General features: G+C 38.3%; 2 protein-coding genes across 2 annotated transcripts in view; both read right to left on the reverse strand.

Annotated features, from left to right (window-relative positions):
• Positions 1 to 125: 125 nt before the first annotated feature.
• LOC130084254 (elongation factor 1-alpha-like) overlaps positions 126 to 14,733 on the reverse strand; it is a 163,716-nt gene continuing 149,108 nt past the window's right edge. Inside the window, exons 2-8 of the mRNA XM_056249500.1 lie at positions 4,235 to 4,391; positions 3,064 to 3,243; positions 2,662 to 2,958; positions 2,398 to 2,548; positions 850 to 1,106; positions 537 to 771; positions 126 to 446 (exon numbers count right to left, since the gene is read on the reverse strand). Coding sequence (XP_056105475.1) covers positions 322 to 446; positions 537 to 771; positions 850 to 1,106; positions 2,398 to 2,548; positions 2,662 to 2,958; positions 3,064 to 3,243; positions 4,235 to 4,378 — 1,389 coding nt within the window. The 5' untranslated portion in view covers positions 4,379 to 4,391 and the 3' untranslated portion in view covers positions 126 to 321. The remainder of the gene's footprint in view (positions 447 to 536; positions 772 to 849; positions 1,107 to 2,397; positions 2,549 to 2,661; positions 2,959 to 3,063; positions 3,244 to 4,234; positions 4,392 to 14,733) is intronic.
• LOC130084252 (elongation factor 1-alpha) lies at positions 5,619 to 9,083 on the reverse strand. The gene is made up of 8 exons (XM_056249497.1): positions 8,930 to 9,083; positions 8,170 to 8,326; positions 7,421 to 7,600; positions 7,033 to 7,329; positions 6,780 to 6,930; positions 6,445 to 6,701; positions 6,128 to 6,362; positions 5,619 to 6,038 (listed from the first exon to the last, which is right to left on the reverse strand). Exons 2-8 carry the CDS (start codon positions 8,311 to 8,313, stop codon positions 5,914 to 5,916), a joined length of 1,389 nt encoding a protein of 462 aa, XP_056105472.1. The 5' UTR covers positions 8,314 to 8,326; positions 8,930 to 9,083; the 3' UTR covers positions 5,619 to 5,913.

Here is a 14,733-nt window from a genome sequence, read left to right on the forward strand (position 1 = left end):
AAAAAAAGAATTTGAAACTTATTTATATTTATCATGTTCAAAAATAATTTATTTATGAATGCACTTACAATAAAACCCATTCATAGTGCTTTGACTTTGACAAGAAAGAATAATGGCACAATCTGTGATGTATAATCATTGTTTATTTAACTAATCATTTTCTCTAAACATGTTCAGAAATACATGATTTCCTCCTTTCCTTCTGAAGCTTTTACGATGGGTTTTTATCAGCATAAGCCAGTCCTTTAAAACCGTGCTCAGGTTCTGAAATATTGCAGTGTAGGATGTCAATGAGGCTTGCTGTGTGTCTGACGGGACGATTCATTTAACTTTGGCAGCCTTCTGAGCAGACTTGGTGACCTTGCCAGCAGAGGCGGCTTTCTTGTCAACAGCCTTGATGACACCAACAGCAACGGTCTGCCTCATGTCACGCACAGCAAAACGACCTGAAAAGTAGTAGCGGGAAGGTAAGGAGTTTGAACACAACCAGAATGTTTATGTAAAATTGCATATTTAACATAAATGATCACACTTACCCAGTGGCGGGTACTGAGAGAAGCTCTCCACACACATGGGCTTGCCAGGGATCATAACGATAATGGCAGCATCTCCAGATTTAAGAGCTTTGGGGTTGTCCTCAAGCTTCTTGCCAGAACGACGGTCGATTTTCTCCTTGAGCTCAGAGAACTTGCAGGCGATGTGAGCAGTGTGGCAGTCCAGCACTGGGGCGTAGCCCTGAGAGATCTGACCAGGGTGGTTCAGGATGATGACCTGGGAAGAAGATGATAAAGCACTTTATATCCTGACAACTCAGTTATAGAAGGACGATCAATCAGAGAATATTCTAACCTGAGCCGTGAAGTTGGCAGCCTCCATTGGTGGGTCGTTCTTGCTGTCTCCAGCCACGTTTCCACGACGGATGTCCTTGACGGACACGTTCTTCACGTTGAAGCCAACGTTGTCACCGGGAAGAGCTTCAACAAGAGACTCGTGGTGCATCTCAACAGACTTAACCTCAGTGGTCACGTTGGCAGGGGCAAAGGTCACAACCATACCAGCCTTCAGAGTTCCGGTCTCAACACGACCGACGGGCACAGTTCCAATACCTGAAGGAAAAACGTTTCACACGAATGTTTGAACATGGTCTCTCATCAGAGAAAATTGTGAATAAGGATGGAGGCAGTGTTGTTATTGTTATGAAAACTAAAAAATAATAGCAAACACTTTTACCTTAAAAAGCCCTTTTGGTAAGCCTTGATTACTAGACACTAGAATAGGTTTTAATGCTTGAATGTTCAAAAAAGTCATTATTTTCCACATATTCTCCATTGTTGCGGCTCCTCTCTTCCCAGTCTGTCAGTAACGCTCTGTTTAGTTCCTGTCTCTATGAAGCCCCTCCTTCTGAAAAGGACAATGTGCTCTGATTGGTCGGCTGGATCAGTGTGTTGTGATTGGTCGAGCGCTTCGAGTGTGTTTGGAAATGTCGCCCCTTACCATAACCACCAGTTACAACACACTACTAACTAACTCAACCAGGCCCCGCCCCATTATTCTGCATATGAATTATTTAAAGGAGGAATATCGTGACGTGTTTGTTCCCGGAAGAAACTCAAGACTACAATGGAGGCGTTTCAGGAGTTCAGAAACACTGACACTGATATAGAGAAGAACTCCCACTGGAGGGACTTTGTGCTTTGTAACTTTACAGACCGTTTTCATGCTCAAACAGCAACATTACACACTAACGAAAATAACCAATACAACTGGGAAACACAAACTAAATTTATTTTCATGTCTCCGAGATAAATAAAAAGTTTGCAAATTAATTTTAGTTTTGGATTCATGGTATACCATTAAACATGATACCTTTACATCCCATTTGCATTAAACACGAACATGATACTTACTGGGAGATGATTAAAAATAAGGATTTACTTTTTTTTTTACCTAGGAAAATATTTTGGCTTGGCATAACTAGACAAATTTATATCATTATAACAATACCTATGACTTTTCCTAGTCTAGAAATAATACTTTTAATATTAGACCTCCTCATAAATACAGGTAAACCTGTTTTTTGTCAAAGAAAAAAACACTTGTTGAGGGGGTGAATTAAAATATTTACATTTTTATTTGATTTTGAGGCCCCCTGGTTGAGGACTGAACTGGGAAAATTAAAAGCATTTTTAAATTATACCAGTTAGCACATTAATTATGGCAGGCCCAAAATACTCAAACTAATAAAACAACTAAATAAACAAACTATAATGAAAACTACAAATTATAGTGAACAGACTTAAACCAACTAAACTGTAAAGACAAATAACAAAATGTAAATTAAAAAATAAATAAATTAAAAATTAAAATATAATAACCCTGGTTGGTGGTAAATGTTACCTCCAATCTTATACACATCCTGCAGAGGCAAGCGAAGAGGCTTGTCGGTGGGTCGACTGGGTGGCAGAATGGAGTCCAGGCCCTCGAGAAGAGTTACACCACTGGCAGCACCTTCCTTCCTCTCAATCTTCCAGCCCTTGAACCAGCCCATCTGTTATCCATTAAGAAAATGCAAAAGACAAAGCATGAACAATCGCAATGATCACAAACCCTTTAGTAGCATCTATGCAGCTTCTTCAGACCCAGGAAAAAGCAGACGCTCACGTTTGTGCTGGGCTCCAGCATGTTGTCTCCATGCCATCCAGAGATTGGAACGAAGGCGACGGTGGCGGGGTTGTAGCCGATCTTCTTGATGTAGGCGCTGACTTCCTTGGTGATTTCCTCATAACGCTTCTGGCTGTAGGGGGGCTCGGTGGAGTCCATCTTGTTGACTCCAACAATAAGCTGTTTCACTCCCAGAGTGTAGGCAAGCAGGGCATGTTCACGGGTCTGTCCGTTCTTGGAGATACCAGCCTCAAACTCACCGACACCAGCAGCAACGATCAGCACGGCACAGTCAGCCTGGGTGGAGGAAGAGACAAATAAAAATCATGACATTTAAACAAAAAGTAATGCAATATGCACAGTAAACTGTGATTGATATGTTGAAATACAAAAAAATCTTACCTGAGAAGTACCAGTGATCATGTTCTTGATGAAGTCTCTGTGTCCAGGGGCATCAATGATGGTGACGTAGTACTTGCTGGTCTCGAACTTCCAGAGAGAAATATCAATAGTGATACCACGCTCACGCTCGGCCTTCAGTTTGTCCAGCACCCAGGCATATTTGAAGGAGCCCTTGCCCATCTTGATGGAGAAAAATATTCAGAAGAATATAAGATGTTTGAGAGACTGAATGGACAAAATAATAGACAGAAAGACAGACAGACAGACAGACAGACAGACAGACAGACAGATAGATAGATAGATAGATAGATAGATAGATAGATAGATAGATAGATAGATAGATAGATAGATAGATAGATAGATAGATAGATAGATAGATAGACAGACAGACAGACAGACAGACAGACAGACAGACAGACAGACAGACAGACAGACAGACAGACAGACAGACAGACAGACAGACAGATAGATAGATAGATAGATAGATAGATAGATAGATAGATAGATAGATAGATAGATAGATAGATAGATAGATAGATAGATAGATAGATACTATATTAGTTTAACATCTTTTCAAACATGATAGATAGATACTATATTAGTTTAACATCTTTTCAAACATGATAGATAGATAGATAGATAGATAGATAGATAGATAGATAGATAGATAGATAGATAGATAGATAGATAGATAGATAGATAGATAGATAGATACTATATTAGTTTAACATCTTTTCAAACATGATAGATAGATACTATATTAGTTTAACATCTTTTCAAACATGATAGATAGATAGATAGATAGATAGATAGATAGATAGATAGATAGATAGATAGATAGATAGATAGATAGATAGATAGATAGATAGATAGATAGATAGATAGATAGATAGATAGACATCTTTTCCAACATGACGTCTACAAATTATGCATTAACTGAACCATTGTAATTATCATAATTCTCAACATTTCATGAGTGATTATATTCTAAGAGAAATTCGAGTATTTATGCTCAGTTTAGATATTCAGAACTGACCAATACCAATAAAACCAAACTCTAGATGTCGCTCACAACACATAAAAAGACGTGTTAAAAAAAGACACGCCCAGAATATTCTTGTCATATGGATATATTAGTCATCGGAAATCAGTCACTCGGCTGATGACGTACCTCAGCGGCTTCTTTCTCAAACTTCTCGATGGTTCTCTTGTCGATGCCTCCACATTTGTATATGAGATGTCCGGTGGTGGTGGACTTGCCAGAATCGACGTGGCCGATAACCACGATGTTAATATGAATCTTTTCCTTACCCATATTGTAAATGTACTGTGGAAAGACATTGCTGGTTTAGTTTCGACGGCATAAACATTGTCGCGATGTTTAACACACATTATTAGTGTTCAAGGAATTGGAATATCTATGGCAAAAAAAACTAAAAAATTAAAACGACAGTATATGAACAGTCAGGGCTGTGTCTGCGTGAACGCGCAGCAATGTTGTTGCCAAGTCCATTTATAATGGACCTATTTCCAGACTGTGATAACACGTATTAACTGTCATCAGCTTCATAAATCCTGCAACGTTTAAGTTTTTTTTTTTTTTTATTTTTTTATAAATGTACATTTTATAACACTTTACTTCGTATTATATTACCTCTGCATCAAATTGCACACACACAAAAAAGTTAACGCTGCTGTGAGGGTGTTTCTAATACAGCTGCTGTGGGAGTGAGGGTAAACCGCATAGCACAGCACAATAAAATACGAGTAACCGTTAAATGACACCTACAGCTTGATACCATTTAGATCACGTAGTCTTTAAATTAAAAAGCCCGCATTTTCGTTAAGTAACCCTTATAATAGGCATTTTTCAGTGCAGGCTTCTTTTTCGAGAGACCTGGCAACCCTTCCCTCCCTCGATTCACTTGTCCTCCATGTTGAAGGACTGGAATGACAGCACCAGCCATGTTCTCTCCAGCTTTGCCAATAAGTCTGTGCTATCTACATGTGCATGTCAGTGAAAAGGGGGCAGTAGAGCAAAAAAAAGAAAAAAAGAAACCTGATGTAATCCAATTGTCAAACCAGACCAAGAGAAAAAGACCTGATCTTAACAGTTAAGCCTGAAGAAAATCAAGATTTTAAAAGGACATTTTCCTTATGCTAAGGTCAAGCTACACATTACACAAGGATTGAGTGAATAAAACGCAGTAATAAACTTACCTGACTACAAGCACTACAGACAGCCCCGAGCAGACTGGAGAAAAAGGAGCGAGTCTCAATGGCCGTCTAAATTTATACCGGTTCAGACAGGGGTGGGATATGAAAACTCTTAAACCACATAGATACTGCTTAGATGAGGGGTACCATTGGTAGCTTTACTGTGCACTCACTATTTGCAATTGGTGGAAGAGACATCACTTAAGTGGGCACAAGGTAGGGGAAAAAAGGGCTGCAACACGTGTTAAAACAGCTGCAATGACCCTGACGAATCACTTCACATTTGCTCATCCTTAATCCCACCCATTTCCCAAGTCATAACAGGAGACAAAGCACAATTTCGATTTTTAATACCTTTATTAGTTTATTCAGCAGCTTCTTTCCAAATTTTTACTGTGGCAACAGGTGCAGTTCTAAACCATTTCAACACAAATTTAATAACTGAAAGAGGCACTATCAGTCAATCAATAAAGCCACACTTAATCCAAGTTGTTTTCCTTTCCTGCGAAAATTTTTCCGATGAGTTTTAATCAGCATTAGCCAGTCCTTAAGTAGAGTGCCCAGGTTTAGAGATATTCCAGGAGGTTGGGCAGAACATACCACGACCTTTGGAACAGCGTGATCTAGGGGAATTCACTTGGTCTTGGCAGCCTTCTGTGCAGACTTCGTGACCTTGCCAGAGCCGGCAGCTTTCTTCTCAACGCTCTTGATGACACCAACGGCAACGGTCTGCCTCATGTCACGCACAGCGAAGCGACCTGTGGATGGAGAGTGATTAGCATCATGTTCTACACAAGTAGATACTGAAGATATGGATGAATGAATGTCAATTAGTATGTGAACTTACCAAGAGGGGGGTAGGTAGAGAAACTCTCCACACACATGGGCTTGCCAGGGATCATCTCAACAATGGCAGCATCTCCAGATTTAAGAGCTTTGGGGTTGTCCTCAAGCTTCTTGCCAGAACGACGGTCGATTTTCTCCTTGAGCTCAGCAAACTTGCAGGCGATGTGAGCAGTGTGGCAGTCCAGCACTGGGGCGTAGCCCTGAGAGATCTGACCAGGGTGGTTCAGGATGATGACCTGCAAGACAACACAAGTTAATACAGGAGTTTACATCAAGACTGACTATAAAAAGCAACCAGAATAATGGAAAAGGCCTAACCTGAGCCAAGAAGCTGCCAGCCTCCATTGGTGGGTCGTTCTTGCTGTCTCCAGCCACGTTTCCACGACGGATGTCCTTGACGGACACGTTCTTCACGTTGAAGCCAACGTTGTCACCAGGAGTGGCCTCAGTAAGAGACTCGTGGTGCATCTCAACAGATTTAACCTCAGTGGTCACGTTGGCGGGGGCAAAGGTCACAACCATACCAGGCTTGAGGACACCAGTCTCCACACGACCCACGGGCACAGTTCCAATACCTTGAGATTAAAATGACATTAAAGACAATCCAAGCGTTTTGCATTTAGAACTTAAACATCTGGAGTATTAATACAAACCTCCAATTTTGTAGACATCCTGAAGTGGCAGACGGAGGGGCTTGTCGGTGGGACGGCTTGGGGGCAAGATGGCATCCAGGGCATCAAGAAGAGTAACACCGCTACCATTTCCCTCCTTGCGCTCAACCTTCCATCCCTTGAACCAGCCCATCTAAAAAGGAAGATAAACAATGCCAATTAAAACCAGAAAACACTGCAAAATTGCTTAACTTCGGCATCAACTTCATCAATGCAAATCAGCTAAATTAATTACATTTGTGCTGGGCTCCAGCATGTTGTCTCCATGCCATCCAGAAATTGGGACGAAAGCAACACTGGCGGGGTTGTAGCCGATCTTCTTGATGTAGGCGCTGACTTCCTTGGTGATTTCCTCAAAACGGGCCTGGCTGTAGGGGGGCTCGGTGGAGTCCATCTTGTTGACGCCAACAATAAGCTGTTTCACTCCCAGAGTGAAAGCCAGGAGGGCATGTTCACGGGTCTGTCCGTTCTTGGAGATACCAGCCTCAAACTCACCGACACCACCAGCAACAATCAGCACAGCACAGTCAGCCTGGGTGGGAAGAAAACAACAGTTAAACCACACCCTACTTCAAGATTACTCCCAAAGAGCACAATTATGTAAGAATGGAGTGTAGGCCTACCTGAGAAGTACCAGTGATCATGTTCTTGATGAAGTCTCTGTGTCCAGGGGCATCAATGATGGTGACGTAGTACTTGCTGGTCTCGAACTTCCAGAGAGCAATATCAATAGTGATACCACGCTCACGCTCGGCCTTCAGTTTGTCCAGCACCCAGGCATATTTGAAGGAGCCCTTGCCCATCTGTTTGACAAAAAGATAAACATTAATAAAAGGGAGGCATTACTTTAACATGAAACATGTTGCAATAGTAAGACAAAAGATAAAGGGTACAACTTAATTTTTGTCCAGGTAATTGATTGGATCTTTGTTGTTTGCTATTGCTGATCTCATGTGACTAACAGGTTGTCCTGCCCTCACATCAGTAAAGCCATTGCAAGAGGGAGGGAAAAATAATTTTGTTTAAAGATAAGGAGGGCAAACTAAAAACTAAACTCTGCACATGTAGATATATTTTTAAATTGTCCATTTTGATTTAAAGTTAGCCAAGAATTTTTTTTATTAAACAATTGATTTGAGAAGTTAAACTGCTTGAAAGGTTGAAGATAACTACTGCACATGTTGCTCGGCCTACTAGGCGCCATTACAGAATCCGCAACGTCATAGCGAGTCCGCTTAAGCTCCGCCCCTTCCCACACCCAGCCGGCTTGAGCCCAGGAACGCGTGCTACCGCCGCCATTTTGGCTCTTGTTACCTCAACTTATGCCGCAATCTATTTACGAACAAATACGCTAAAGCGTTTAAACACTCACCTCAGCAGCTTCCTTCTCAAACTTCTCAATGGTTCTCTTGTCGATTCCACCGCATTTGTAGATCAGATGGCCGGTGGTGGTGGACTTTCCGGAGTCGACGTGGCCAATAACCACGATGTTAATGTGGATCTTTTCCTTTCCCATGATTGATTAGTTTCTGAAGGGAAAAGGGAAAGCTTAATAACGCACAAGACAAGCACATATTTTTCATATTTAAAACTTTTGATTGGGGATATGGCAACAAAAATAAGAGATGACCAATCTTTCAACCGGCCTAGTTCACATAAGGCGACTGCGACACGTGTTTCTTTAGAGTAGTGCGGTATTAAGTTACAATAAATATCTAAAATGTTTGAAAGGCATCCAAAAGGAGTCAGACATCTGTCTCTAGTAACAGCTGTTGGATGCGAGAATGTGTGAAAGCCTTTTACAGGCCTGTGACTTCATTCGGTTACTGCCTTTGTTCTCTCGCCGGTTCCCATTCTTTCAACGATAACCGTACACGGAAACCATGGAAAAATAAAATGAACCCAAACTCCTCTAAACATACAAATAAAAAAAACAACAACATTAAAACACAAAATTAGAGTAAAACCATTATATAAACCGTCAGTGATAAAACACGCAAAGTAACGGAACACCGCAGACATTTTAAAACAAACCGCCAACCTTATACAATTTTTTTTAATTGTCCCAAAGTTGCCAGCAAGACAAAAACAGACTAAAAACCCAAGGCCTAGGCAGCAGAAAAAGCACTCACCAGGATTGAGAGATAACTCCTCGGCTGCTGCTCCCCTTTGCCAGGTAACAGAAAGAGGAAGAAAAATGCTTTGGTTGGCGCATTTATACGCGGGAGGAGGAACAACCCCCCGCTTCCTCTCCCTCCCCAATCGACCCGCAAATCACACACAATTGCGTGAAAATCTCCCCGCCTCGTCATGCATACGTCACGACTTTGTTTCTCCGAGCATCGGGTTCACTGTTTGAAATTATATTTTTACAAATATTTGAGATATGTTGCGATATACAGTACCGGTCAAAATTTGGAAACATGAAGGTTTTTTTATGTGTTTTTGAAAGTAGCCTCTTAATTTCGCCAAGGCTGCATTTATTGGATTAAAAAATACAGTAATACTGTGAAATATTGGTACAATTTAAAATGACTATTGTAATATATTTTAAACTGTAATTTATTCCGGTGATTAAAGCAGCATCAATACTCCAGTCTTCAGTGTCACATGACCCTTAGAAATCATAGTAAAATGCTGATTTTGTGCTCTATTATTATTTGTGCTCAGTTATTAATAATGGTTCTTATTTTTATCCATGTTAAAACCATTTTTGCATGCTTAATATGTTTGTGAAAACCGTGATCAATTTTTGTCTGGATTATTTTAATAGAAAGGTTTTTTTTTTTTTTAAAAAAGGCCCTATTTATTTCAAATTGAAATCTATTGTAACAATATAAATGTCTTCACTGTCTCTTTTGTTCAATTAAATGCGTCCTTGCTGAATAAAAGTGTTTTTTTCTATAGGCCTATATTACTTTGAATGGTAGTGAATCATGGTTTCCTAAAAAGAAAAATATTAGGCAGCACAACTGTTTTCAACATTGATAATAAAAATGAATGTTTCTTGAGCAAATCAGCATATTCGAATGATTTCTGAAGGATCATGTGACACTAAAGACTGGAGTAATGATGCTGAAAATTCAGCTTTACCATCATAGAAATACAGGCTACATTTTAAAACAGGAAACAATTATTTTAAAGTGTAATACAATTTCACAATATTACTGTTTTTAATGTATTTTTGATCAAATAAATACAGCCTTGGTAAACATGAGACTTCTTTCAGAAACATTTACTAATTTTGAACGCTACTGTACATAATGGGAAAAAGTGTTGTTACCTAATATATCATATTTTTTTAGATAGGCAATAAATAATCTTTATTATACATAAATATTACATATTAGTCTTTCCATTTGAAATGTATTTGCTTACCACACAAGTTACATGTTTTGATGTCTTTATGATGATTGACAGCAATCATCTATAAAACTAAAACTGGATTATATCAGTGATTAAACTGAATAATTTCATCACATTTACTTCTTAAAAGTTCACATTTAATTATTTGGGTTTGGTTAAAGTTGCTGCAGTGCAGATATACACAGCTGTTCATTTCTTTTTCATCTTTGTGCTTATTCTCAAAGTAAAAAATATGATAATACGGCTGACTTCTTGCATCAGTTTCAGTGAATGGACAGGAATTATAATTGTATTTTAGTTGATGAAACCAATAGAGACACAGTGACCAAGTCCTGTATGTAAATGAGTCAGCAATAGCACAGAGTCGATAAGGCCACTCAGGTCTATTGTCTCAGACGCATCTCCACCCGCTGGGTCATCTATTCAGATTCAAATGCCATCAGATAGGACTATTTGCAGAATGGTGAGATTTTGACGAGCCTATTTTAAAACATAAGCCCATGGGAGGCAATGAGACTTTCATAATTTCCCTTAGTTTGCATGCATTTAATGCATTCAGAGTTCATTGTTTTTATAGTGTAGAGAATCTTCCATTCCCTTCAATGCTATACAAGCCTTTAACGCCATCCTCAATGTCTTGCATTCCTCATAGCTTTATTTCAAAGAGTTGGCGTCTCCAGTTAACTCTCTCTAGGTAACAGATGCGTGGTCGACAGCTGCTGTTTTCAGTCAAGATCAGGCGCACAGTCGGGCCACAGATACTGTGACTATCAGAGTCTAAAAGTAAAAAAAATCACTGGAAATCTAGGATTTTTTTATTTAAACCTGCTAATAATAATAATAAATAGTGTTTCAGGATTTTAAAAAATGCTGGAGAACATGATAAAACAGGTTTTACACAAACTTGCAGCTCAAAAGTACTGCTGTCATAAAAGAAAAAGAAAATATAACTTGTAATACTATTCATAAGAACTGGCATAATAGATCAATATTTCACTGTCGCATACGTTTGTGCCCCACATCACACAGACGACAGTGATAAGGATCGACTGTCTATTGGAGTAAAATATAATCAGTCATAATTGTATAAGTACTGTTGTCTTCAGACAGTGTCCTTCATGCAAGCAATGCTTGAATGCTTATATAGAAATAAAAAGCTGAATTATGTGCATTAATAATAATGAGACAATAAACCAGTTTTCAAAATTTGCAATAAATTGACTGAAAATTAAGTTTAGTGGGTTCAGGAGGACATTGGAATTTTATTATTTATGTCCACAAAAGACATCAGTTGATAAAACTACTACGCATTGTCCACTGCATTAAATAAATAAATGAAACATGGAAAAGAACTGATGCGTTCATGAAATATTCCATTAATGTGCTAAATATATTTAACACACAATCAAAATTGTTTTACTTCCACATTGCAATTTTGTTTCAATACTGCATGCTTTGCGGCTGGTGTTACATCATTTTGAAACACCGGTAAGAAACTTTATTTTAATAAAAAAAATAAGTTAGTTTACCTGTCAACTTGATGCTTGCGAAACAGCTAATCTAAATAAATAAATACTCTGATTAAGTCAACCCGAAGCTACAAGGGCAAGAAAATAATCAAACGAATCCATTTAAAAATCTCTTTATAGAAAATGAAGGTAACAGAATTGTGTAAGCAACCAGTCAATGACTGAAATAAACAAGAGATTCTACAGCAATTGAGAAAAAAAAAAGTTGGCACATTCACTAAGTGAATTGCGGTGATTCGCACTTTTCCTCACACACAGCCCAAAGATGATTACTTTTCACTCAGCACAGCTGTCTGGAGTCCCAACCCAACTTACAAACACAGCTCAGCATATCAAACCACTGAACATTTGTCTTTTTGTTTATAGGGGCGACTCTTGGTCTGGTCGGACCGGTTTGCCTGGTTCATGTAGCAGCACAATGCTAACAGGCTTAATAGCTATTTATCCAGATAAATTGCCATTTGGTTTCTATCTCAGGCACTCCACAAGTGTGGGGGAGGGCAGGGAATGTGTGCCACGAATCAACGTCAGAGTCTGGCATGAGATCAGTGTTGAGTCATGCAATACAGAGGGAAAGGCCTGAACTTCTCTCTCTCTCCCTCTCCCTCTCCCTCTCTCAAGGCTCAAACACAGAAGTCCTCAGTGCAAGATTGCTTATGGCTTACTTTTTAAGTATTGCAGCAATGCTTATGAGTTTTGCCTCATAAATCGGTTTGGATCAAAGTTTCTGCTAAACGAATAAATGCAAATGTAATGTAAATTGCTATATTGGATCTATTTTAAAGTCTGCATGAAATGGAAGTTTCCCCATATTTGTGACATAAATCTGAATGAAAAAGCTTCGGGAACATGAACAAAACTTTTTTATTTTGTTTGTCATTATTTTTTATCCATAAACAGACATTTATAGGCCTGCCTCATACTCTCTCACATTTTTTGATTGAGGTAAACTCACTGCTTAAGTCTTTTAGTTTAAACATAGCAATGAAAAAATATGATAGATTCCTGAAATAATATGAAAGATTCCTTTGTAATAAGTGTTGTTTTTAGCTTTTTCTTCTTATACATTGTTTTTTTTCCCTAATTATCTATCCCGTTAGTATTGTTTCCCTACAAAAATGTATGGTACTTTTATCTTTTTCTTTATGTCTTTTATTTATACATACACATGTGATTATCCTTAATACTTATGTCTTCACATACAAATGTTTTTTTGTTTTTTAACTTAATGTACCCCTGAAGGTGTTTGTATATTTGCATCATCTGTTTCTTGAATAAAAAATAAAGAAAGAAAGAAAAGCTTTAAAAAATGTAGGGCGGGACTTGATTTTGTCTGTGAGGAATTGATTGAATAGATTGAATAGAATGGGTTGCTATTGGTTGATCTCATGTTGACAGGTTGCTCCGCCCTCCCACCAGTAAACACATCATCAGAGAAGAAATGTTGCTGCAAGAGGGAGAGGAAGTTATTTTGATTAAAGATTATGAGGCACATGAAAATAATCATGTGCACGGATAAATCATTTATAAGAAATACTGCAATTCCATACAAAAAAGGGTCAATATTGATGTGGTGACTAAGAATCCTTGGGCTTTATAGCTTTAAATCAGATACGAAATACATTATTTGACATATAATTAAATTATTGTACTCTAGTTCAAAAAATAAAACTCCAGTAAAACAACATTCCTTTTAAAATATTCAAACGTTAGTACCTTCAAAATGTCCAATATAGTCATAAATATTAGGCCAATCTTCTTGTAACAAAGAAAAAAAAACCTTTAACCTAAAAGGTAGAAATCATCCCCCTCCCCCTCAAGGCAACAAACTTACACTTGATTTGCAATGCATTTTCCCCCATGCATTTTTAAGGTGTAATGCAAATGGCTGGGAGTCAGGGAACACACATCTGCATGTGTGAGAACCTCATGCATCTGTCTCACACATTTGGTGAGAATGCAAATGTCTATGAATGAAAGGAAGTCACTTCACAACTGCTAAAAAGAAGTTACATATACAAAATAAAACCTTTTTTTTTTTTAAAAACGAGTTCATATAAAGGCTATATAAGCCTAATATGTTTCCTCGATAAGCTCTTTCAGGCAGAAAAGAAAATATGACTCATCTACAGCTACGTTAATATAATTAAAAATATAACAGGGTATGTTATGGAAAGTTCAAGTTCATAGATCAAATACTTTGCTCCCTTGAACAGCTAGTAAAACTGTAACACAAGAAAGGTTATTTAACGACTCTCCCAGGCTTAGTTTTGTCCAACAGATCATTTATTTAAACACAAAATTGTGGAAATAAGGAATAAGTGCTTTTACAATAGGTACAATTAAAAAGACTAGCCTAAAAATAGTAAGGATATTCCGCTGTCTTGTTGATAAAATCGATACATCACATCACAATTCGCACTATATCAATGAAACGAAGAGTTAAAACATCCAGTCAGGCTACATTACATTCTTCACGCTTACATCAGGGTCACTCACGCCTGATGTAAATAAGCAATCACGTGAGATCTTGCCGCATTCAGCAAAGTACATCCGGGTCGTTTTCTCAACTGTGCTGATGTAACCGTAACGTAAATACCGTGTCATTGTGCATATCTGGTATTGTTACCCATCGACTGTTTTAGTTATAGGCTTACACATTTTAAATATATATAGCATTTAAACACTCAGTACTATCTGCTGTAAAATTTGCGACATTCTTATAATCTAGCCATTTATCAGCGATGTGATGATGCGCCACCAGCTGGCCGTCACCCCACAGCGTCAGTTAAAGGGGATAGTTCACCCCAAAAATTAAAAATTCAAGTTGTTCCAAACCTGTATGAGTTTCTTTCTTCTGTCGAACAAAAAAGATTACATTTTAAAGAATGTTGGTAACAAGACAGACTTTTGTGTTCAACAGAATAAAGAAACTCATACAGGTTTGAAACAACGTGAGGGTGAGCAAATGATGACATCATTTTGGGTGAACTATCCCTTTAATTAGAGTGTGGTTGGGTCTATTGGCTCATATATCTTTT

The sequence above is a fragment of the Rhinichthys klamathensis genome, unplaced genomic scaffold (assembly GCF_029890125.1).
Source record: "Rhinichthys klamathensis goyatoka isolate OS25496 unplaced genomic scaffold, OSU_Roscu_1.1 h1tg000060l_1, whole genome shotgun sequence".
Lineage (NCBI taxonomy): Eukaryota > Metazoa > Chordata > Actinopteri > Cypriniformes > Leuciscidae > Rhinichthys > Rhinichthys klamathensis.